The sequence below is a fragment of the Sinocyclocheilus anshuiensis genome, unplaced genomic scaffold, assembly GCF_001515605.1.
Source record: "Sinocyclocheilus anshuiensis isolate Anshui unplaced genomic scaffold, SAMN03320099.WGS_v1.1 scaffold1151, whole genome shotgun sequence".
Lineage (NCBI taxonomy): Eukaryota > Metazoa > Chordata > Actinopteri > Cypriniformes > Cyprinidae > Sinocyclocheilus > Sinocyclocheilus anshuiensis.
In genome coordinates, this window is record NW_015548202.1 from 141,253 (window position 1) to 151,327 (window position 10,075).

General features: G+C 36.0%; 1 protein-coding gene across 4 annotated transcripts in view; it reads right to left on the minus strand.

The window, feature by feature from the left end:
* The window catches only part of LOC107653361 (CBP80/20-dependent translation initiation factor-like), a 74,706-nt gene that overhangs the window by 41,343 nt on the left and 23,288 nt on the right, over positions 1-10,075 (minus strand). The window contains exons 3-8 of one of the 4 annotated variants that reach the window (XM_016440054.1): positions 9,915-10,058; positions 8,491-8,562; positions 6,240-6,362; positions 6,089-6,159; positions 4,172-4,276; positions 2,911-2,986 (exon numbers count right to left, since the gene is read on the minus strand). In XM_016440054.1, coding sequence (XP_016295540.1) covers positions 2,911-2,986; positions 4,172-4,276; positions 6,089-6,159; positions 6,240-6,362; positions 8,491-8,562; positions 9,915-10,058 — 591 coding nt within the window. The remainder of the gene's footprint in view (positions 1-2,910; positions 2,987-4,171; positions 4,277-6,088; positions 6,160-6,239; positions 6,363-8,490; positions 8,563-9,914; positions 10,059-10,075) is intronic. The other 3 variants (XM_016440055.1, XM_016440053.1, XM_016440056.1) reach the window with 3 other exon arrangements.

The window sequence follows — 10,075 nt, forward strand, 5'->3', positions numbered from 1 at the left end:
ACACACACACACACACACACACACACACACACACACACACACACACACGGTGTATCACTTCCTTCTGCTCTGTATTAAAGACAATAAAAGTTTACAGTGCGCAGAAACATCCGCTCACAATGAGACACACACACACACACACATCCACAACAAATAAACAGAACAACAACACACAATATAAACACACCAGCCAAACACCCAGATTGTGTGTGTGTGTGTGTCTGTGCCACAGGGCATGTGAATCTGGCAGGATATTGTGTATCAGGTGACAAACTCTACAGCTACAAAAATCACTCGCCTGACACACACACACACACACACACACACACACACACACTTAAGTGGTCAGTGAGGTCTTGGATTAGAGATGTAGACTGCATGTGTGTGTGTGTGTGTGTGTGTGTCTGTTTGTAACTAAAATAAATTATTCATGCCAACAATTATTTCACACAACTCTGACGGGAGAAGATTCTTCAACTCAAACTCATTATAAACACCTGTCAGTCTAGTATGCAAATGAGCTCTGTTGTGATTGGCTGACCTCACACTGTTGTCTGGACCCTTTCCAGTATGAGTATAATTCACCACAATAAATATCATCATAAATCTAGTTTTTTTTTGTTTGTTTTTTTACATGTAATGTACATGCAATATTTTTTAAAAGAAATTAATATTTTTATTGCATTAAATTTATCAAAAGTGACATTAAAGACATTTATGTTGCAAAATAATTATATTTGAAAGAAAAACTGTTCTTTTGAACTTTTGATTCATCAAGGAATCCTGAAAAATTAAATGTATCACAGTTTCCACACAATATTGGGCAGCACAAGTGTTTTCAACATTGATAATAATCAAAAATGTTTATTGAGTAGCAAATCAGCATATTAGAATGATTTCTAATCATGTGACACTGAAGACTGGAGTAATGATGCTGAAAATTCAGCTTTGATCACAGAAATAAATTACATTTCAAAATATGTTCTAATAGAAACTATATTTACTGTATTTGTGATTAAATGAATGCAACCTTGGTGAGCAAAAGAAAATTTTCTAACACTATACTTTAACATCTTTCTCTCTCCCGCCCCTTTATATAATTTTTCCTCTTTTTTTGCATTGTGGATTTTTTCTTTTGCTTTTAGAGAAAATAGAAACACAAAAATTATATTTGCTATGGTTTTCCATGTACCTCTATAGACGTGTACTCAACTATAACTTTCTTCCATGTTCTGAACCCAAAAACGGTAAAAAGTGTTAATTTTAACACCCAACAATCTGCATGTTCACCTTTAAAGTGTTTAAATAAATAGACGCACATAAAATCACAGAGAACAAGGGGAAAGACAACAGATCACTTGAGTAAGAACAATGGCTGGCATCACACACACACTCCACCCTGTCTGCCAGCACCGCGTCCAGACACTGCCCGCAGATGACCTTCTGACCCGCCGCTGCCACGCTAACAACATCCTGCTGGGTGGATCGAAAAACTCACCGGCGGCCAGACACAGCACAAAGAAAAAAAAGATAGAAAGAAAAAGAAATCTATGCTTTTACAGTTTATTGGTGATGACATTATGAAACCACTAGATGGCGCCACGCCACTAACGGAAAAGCAGGAGATGAGAAAGTACATACTGATATACTACTAACAGCTTTGTTATTTTAGCATCATTGTAGTTTTTTTTTCTATTTTCAGCTTAATTTAATTTAAAGTTTTGTAATTTTGTTGCTTGTTTTTTTCACGTTTGCTAATGTTTTTTTTTTCTTAAATTTATGTCCACATAGTTTTTCATTTACTTTACGTTTTAGTTTTTGTTTGAGTTATTTTGGTACATCAAGTTAGTAACTAAATGAAAATGAGAAATGTTGCCTTGGCAGCTAGCTGAAATATGTTTTTGTTTAATATTTAATGGTTTTTAGTAGTGCTGTCAAACGATTAATCGTATCCAAAATAAACGTTTTTGTTTACACAATATATGTGTGTGTACTGTGTACACAGTATATATTTTGAAAATATTTACATGTATATATTTATATTACAGATAAATATATTTAATATATAAACATAGCATATTTTTCTTAAATATATACATGCATGTGTGTGTATTTATATAGACATAATAAATATACACAGTACACACACATATATTATGTAAACAAAAACTTTTATTTTGGATGCGATTAATCGTTTGACAGCACTTGTTTTTAGTTAACTTTAATAACCCTGGTCAACAGTGCCACCACATCATAATTTCTTTTGTTTTGAAATATCCTTTTATCATCATTCTCTCTTGACTCCTTCTGTAGGTAAATGGAGGTGAATGCGAAGCTGAAGTTGCTACAGCAGTTCACAAATACATGAACATTAAATTTCAGACTAATGTAATGACTACTTTGCATGTTAGTATCTAGCTAAACTCATTACTAAAATTCACCTTAAAATTAATAATCAATGCACATATATAATCTGCTGTAGCAACTTCATAATCTCACATACTGTTTGGGAAAAACTGCATTAAAACACTTAATTGTGTGTCTCAGAACAAGAGGACACGTAGACAAACTCGACTTAGCTTGAATTAGACAGACAAACTAACACTAACTCAGAAGGCTGGTGTAATTCATACCATTCTCAGTGTAAATAGCACATTCCTGAGCAGAAACAAGCGTCCTACATGAGCCAAATGCAGTAATATCACACACACTGTCATCACACACCACTAGATGTCAGTGTTGGATCAGTTCAAATAAAACATGTTCCAGCATCTCTCCAGCAGAGAGAGCTCTTCTATACACACTGATGGTACACAGCAGAACACATCTCTGCTTCACATCTTTTCTTCCTGATTGCAGACAGACTCCAGAAGGCTGAAGGAGGAGTAAAAGCTTGAGATAGTTTCTTACCGGCAGGCTAGGCAGGAATTTCTCCATGTTGTCCAAGTCAATACCATCATCATCGTCAAATTTGCCCTTTATCATCCTGTGAACAGACAGACAATACATGACAATGTTCAGCCAGACAATACTCTGCAGGCTTAGGTAAATTTTTTAACATATAAGCAACAACAAATAAGCTGTTATGTATAATGATGGGCTTTTAAGTTTCCATACTAACTAAATAATTAAACCAGGCCATAAAATGTAACTCTGTAAAGCCTGACATATGAAATAATAGTGATAAAATATATATTTTTTAACCTTTCTGGAAAAATACATATTTTATATTTTGTACATGTGTTTTTTGTTGGGTGTCATATTTGATCCATCAGGCTTTTATGGCTCATATAGTATGATGTAGTGAGAACATGGAGGAAAAACCAGCTCAGTTTATTTCAGAAGCCCAAACGAAGCGAAAATATTCAATTTTGTGCAGATAATGATATTTATATGGACAAAAAGTGAAGGAATTGTGATGCTTGTATTGCAAATCAATGAGATCCTTATAACTGTATAGCGACAACTTACATAAAATGATAGAAATAGTCAGTCGTCACTCTATATCTGCCAATAATATGTCTCAGTAAGATGATATTTAAATGCTCAGATTGATTATCAAAACATAGAATGCAATACAATACAAAGATGACTGAGCTGAACAAATAAACATTCCTCAAAAGACTGATGATCGTATTTTAGACTCGCATATGAACAATTTGTCTACAAAATGATAAGTGTCCAGTAAGTGTAACTTGAAATATTGCTAACAATATATATGTTCACAGCAAAACATGACACGTGAAGCATGAGCTGAAGGTGGACGTTTGTACAATTATACTAAAAGGCCTTTTACTTGCTAAAGGTCTAAACTATCAATCAGTTGACAGAAGGCATGGAGTAGATTGAGTGCAACAGATTTTGCAGCAAAGGTTGGATCATGTTGATCATTTAATTAGATGCCTCAGAAATATTTAGCAAATATGATACAGTAGGATTCTCTCATGCATTTCTCATTCATCCAATAGAGGGCAGTAAGGAGCCGAGTGCCACATAAACACACAGCCACACCCCATTACAGCTCACAACAATCCTGAACACTGAAAACTCCCTGACATGCAGATTTACATACAAATAAATATACTTGTGTAAATGCATTCAGTGCATTACTGTGAAGTGATTCAGACCGGTTCTCTGAGGTCAGTGTTATTGAAGGTATCGTCTGTCTCACCCCTCTCGGTCGATGTGCGGGAGGTGTTTTGGTGTCCCTCTGTACGGCCTCCTGTGAAACTGTGAGAAATCCAGTTTCTCCGGCTGCATGTCCCACGTAGCGCCTCTGTGAACACAAAACACAACATTAATACAAAAACAGTAGAAATTCTATTCTAGAAAAAACTAAGGTCCTAAAGTCACATTTTACTCCCCCAAATTTTTTTTTATTTTTATACATGCATTGTGACAAGCTCATTCTACGCCTCCATTTCTCCCTGATCCGGGCTGTAAAACTCTGCTAATCAGCTGAAACTCTAGACACACTCAAGACTCTGTAAAGACGCTAATTAGCTCAGGCACTTTTTCTTTTTCTTCCTAAAATACGCTGAATAAATCAAGACAACCTCAGAGCTTGTTTTGAAAGGCGATATAGAGCTCTGAACGGATTATAGTAGCGTAACTCTGAATTAAAGCGTTTGCAACCTGCAAACTAAACTGAACAATCTAGAAAAATAAACCAAAATACAGCTTATGAAATCTAGAATGTACACTGATGTTCAAAAGTCTGGGCTCAGTATGTATTTTTTCTAAAGAAATTAATACTTTTATTTGTCAAGGATGCATTAAATTGCTGTTCTTTTGAACTTTCTATTCATCAAAGTATCCTGAAAAATAAAATGTAAAACAGTTTCCACAAAAATATGAAGCTTTAAACATTGTTGATGATCATAATGTTTCTTGAGAAACAAATCAGCATATTAGAATGATTTCTGAAGGATCATGTGACACTGAAGACTGGAGTAATGATGCTGAAAATTCAGCTTTGATCACAGCAATAAATTACATTTTACAATGTATTCACATAGAAAACAGCTATTTTGAATTGCAATGACATTTCACAATATTACTGCTTTTACTGTATTTTTTTTTCTTCAAACAAATGCAGCCTTGGTGAGCAGAAGAGACTAATTTCAAAAACAAAATCTCAAACTTTTGAACAGTACCTCATGGTCAGTGTTGATTTGATGTTAACACAGATGTTTACACACAGCTCAAATCTAATATAAGAAGAACTAGCCTCTAGTGTGTGTGTGTGTGAGAGAGTGAGAGGACTGAAGGTGACGGCCTCATTAATTAAATTTAGCCCGTGACAAGGTTTAAATTAGACTGCGAGTCAGCAGCACTGCAAAGCACAAGCAGAACCAGAGCAGATGAAAATATTCACTGACCACTGAAAATATGGACACATTTCAGCAGTCTGGATTGACTAATCGAAGACTGTTTTACTTGATTCACTGAACAAAGAAGTAAATGAACTCTATGTGTTTCTATAGACTTTGTTTAATTAAATCATCATTAAAGGGTTAGTTCACACAAAAATGAAAATTAGCCCACAAATTACTCACCCTCAAGTCATCCTAGGTGTATATACGGCGCATGCGCAATGCTGAACTCATACGTCATCCGCCCGGAGCTGCTTCTGTGTACAACAGTGAGCGCAAGCTACATTAAAGTGATTATTACGTTTTGAATATGGATATTTTTCTTACAAAAATGCATCGATTTGGTGAACAAAGGACAGGAGGCCTTTGTTCACCCCCCGGAGCTGTGTGAGACACTTTTTATGGATGGGCGATTTTTATTTAAATTCTTTTGGACTGATGCATGCAACACCCGCTGAGTGCCATTAAACAGCTTGAAAGATCAAAGACAATTTTTAATATAACTCTGACTGGATTCGTCTGAAAGAAGAAAGTCATATACACCTAGGATGACTTGAGGGTGAGTAATTTGTGGGCTAATTTTCATTTTTGGGTGAACTAACCCTTTAAGCCATATCACGAGTTTGGTTTTATTTCAATTAATTGTGCAGCCCTACTATTATATGTCATTAGTTAATGGCTAGATTTATTAAAAGTATGTGTGTGAATCTCACCCATGACAGTCCAGGTTTGCAGCCCAAATGTCCGTCCCCAGAACGTCGAAAGAACAGTCTCTGTTTCCATTCTAAAACACACACATTGTGAAAGTTTAAAAACATTGAAAAAAAATTTCCTGATGACATCAATATATACACATAACGTCACCTTCGCTGGGGCTCTGAACTGGTTGTTTCGTCCTCTGCTGCCCGATCTAGAACCAGAACCGGGTCGAGAACCAGAACTGGGTCTAGAACCGGTGCTTCCATTACTGCTGTGCTCCCAATCATCCTGAGAGAGACCAGATTCATTCAGATTCATCTGACGCTGGATGTTAACATGGATACATTTACTCAATCATTCAACATCTACAGGATACCTTTAAAAAGTGATCAGGAATCTTTTCAAGCTGATGTGTGTGTGTTTATGTCAGTGTTAATTAATTCAATTCATTAACTGAAATAAAAAAAACTAACACTATTAGAAAAACTAAACATTTTTCATGACTCCAAAATAAATAAAATAACATAAAATAAGCACAAATTAATGAGTTTCTTACAACTTTGGAAACTCAAAAATGTTGAAACTAAACTAAAACTAAATGGAATCTAGATAACACTACAAAAAATATCCAGTTAAAAAACAAATGAAAACTCAACTGAAAAGGACAAACTGACAATGAAGAAAAAACTATTAGGAAATAACAAAAGAAATTGCAAAAATATGGTGTCAAGCCAGTAGATCAAATGTACCACAAACACACACACACACACACACACACACACACACACACACACACACACACACACACACACACCCACGCACATACCCACGCACACACTCAAATTCTGACAGAGCTAAACATGTAAATAGGGCTGCACGATTATGACAAAACTCATAATTGTCGATTATTCCCTTGAAATTGTAATTGCGATTATTAATTACGATTATCACAATTTACATTGAATGATGTTTATACCATTGTTTGATGCAACTACATGGCGTATTTTTATATGAAAATAAACACACTGAAAACACTAACTGAAAAACTTTTAGTGCTTTTCTATAGTATTAAACCTCAAATGTCAAATATACATCGGTAAATGTAATGATAGAACAATATATGCAACATGTCATGCATGCTGAGTATGTCAAATGAGTTTTCAGTTCAGTCAAAACAGGCAACGGTTCATCAGACGCTACTGAGCTTGTGCAGCAGCAAAGCAGTGACATGATCACACACGCACGCGTTCAGTGACCTCATCGCATCACGTGACCTCAGACCTGTGTCATTCACAATGCTCTCTCACACACTGGAAAACAACACTTACTCACAACATTCACGCAGCACACAGTGCATCTAACCTTCTCACATGTGCCGTCTTTAATATTTAATAAAGACACAAATTAAGCATATGGCTGACAGCTTTAGTCTGCTCCAGTGTCACTAATAAGGGAACATTCAAAACACAGTGATGCATCAGTCTGGATAATCACACATATGAAATATAAACTCAGAATCGCGTGATATGAACTAAGATAAGAACAAAGATATTAATTGATATATATTAGCTTGTGGCAGAAACAAGCTTCCATATATTGTATAAAGAACTGCAGCAGATTATCTCTTGCGCAACAAAACACTTGTCAAACTATCGAAAGTACTTGAGATGAAAGAGAAAACTGACCAGAAACAGACTCACAAAAGCTATAAAACAGAGACCCCACGGAGAAAAAAAAATGTCCTGGGAAGGAAAATTGTAATATATTTGCTTTTGCATTCATTCGCAAAATTTTTTGCACTTTCTCGAGAAACTCGCTCGCAAACATTTGAACACAAAGAATGCAAAAGCTTTTATGAGCAAATGCTAAGTTTGTCAGGAAATGACAATCTCTTATTTTTAACTATATAGCGCCCCTTATGGCACTCTTGCATTGTTACGAATTGCAGTCCGACACATTTCTAAATGATGATGCACGCAATCTAGAAATACTTGCATACAGTGCACTTAATGTTTGCGTTTTCATATTAACATTAGCATCTAGCTACACTTTGACAAACAGCATGCCATCTAGGCACCTGTGATGCACTATTTTCAGCAATGATTTGGGACGCTCTAACCCTAACCTTGCACTCTTCAGGACAGACATTATGTGAACTGGGACCTAGCACTAGTTTGACGTTTCTGTTGTTTTCTGTGTCCATCCATTAATATACTTGTCTGTGAAGTTTTCTGATGACAAACACATCTGTGTCTGAACACCTCCAGTCAATTTCTAGACATCTTCAACACTAACACTATTTCTGCACCGGAGGCGACTGCAACAGATGCTTTCACAGCTTCATCAGTTATAATAAGACCAATGACTTTTGAAGAGTTATGGATCAAACGCACATACACACACATGAAAAACTCACTGGTTTGGACGAGTCCTTGCCCCGTGAGGACGACCAGCTCCCGTCAATCTTATCACTGCAGTCTTCTGTCCACTGAGAGACAGAGAGACACCATTAGTGTTAAATTTTATTTATTTGTTTGTTTTGATTATTACTTAGTAAAACAGAATTACAGTACATCATCTTCAACACAGCTTTTGAGGTGCATGGGACGGGGTGTGTTTTACCTGTAAGTGTGGGACAGGGTGAGGTGTAGGACTGGGTGCGTTTTTCCTAGAGATGCACCGATTCCGATTTCTGATTTTTTGTAAGTGTGCCCTGCCGATGCCGATTTTTGCCGATTCCGATTTTCTTTCTAAAAACTATAATTGACTGCATATACAAACAAAAATCTATATTTTTTTAATGCAAAAATCATTTACATAATAAAAATTATTAAACATTACAATTCCCCCAATCTGGACAAAGTAACAGATGTTCTCTCACTTAAACAACTCTAAAATAAAGTGCTCCATGACTAGAAAAGAGGTATAAATAACAATTAACTGAAAAGGAGTTGCTGTACTATTTAACAAAACAGATGTCATTTCCCACTGTTTCTTAAATTGTCATTTTTTCACTAACCTTATTAAATGCACGAACAGCTTGTAACACTCCAAAGGGAAAACTTGAAATCGCATCATATGACCCCTTTAAATTAATTCAGTTAGAATAATAAGAAACTGTAGAGCTGTTACCGTTCAAATGAAATCAGTATGAACAAACTCCATCTTTCCACTGCAGTAAACACAGAAGCATTTACACTGCAAAATTTCAAATGCATAAATAATTTTATTAAGCTTAATGTTTTAAATATTTTTTAAACATACAAATAAGAAATGTTGGGCTAAACAATGATAGTTTTAAATATGAAACCAAACCAGCAGGTGGCGGCAAATGACTGTTTGAATGAGTGAGTCATTTAGTCCTTCATTCAACAGATTTGTTCAAACGGCTGATTCATTCAGAGACAAGTGACTACTGTCTTTACGAATGGGTTACTGAATCATTGACTTACTTGATTCGTTCAAAAACGTGGATTCGTTCAGTAACGAAACACCGCTGTGTTGCTCGGAGACACAAAAAACAGTTCTGCTGTGGCTTTGGTTGGAACTATATTCGTCAGCGAAATTGAGCAAAAACAGTCAATATTGTGTCTAAAATGTAAGTCAATTAATTTTAACTTCTTGTTTATTTAACTACTATTGTATAAAATCAGTGTCACACTGCAATCATGTTGATATTGATATTCGGGGAAACATCTTGGCCATGTAATATTGCTTACCTAAATCGTATTTTATACTTTTTTTTTTCTAGCGGCTGATCATCGGCTAATTCCGGTCCCTGGCTGCTCGATCGTGCATCTCTAGTTTTACCTGTGCAGTGTGTGCAGTGTGGTGTTTTACCTGTGAGATGTGGGACGGTGTCTTGTCTACATCCTGGTCAGTTTCGTTTTTGTCGCTCAGGAGTCCCTGCACCTGGTACTCCAGCACGTAGCTGTCAATGAAGCGCTCCAGCTCCTCTATCTCCTGCGAGCGCGTGCTTCCCGCCTCTGACGACGCTGATG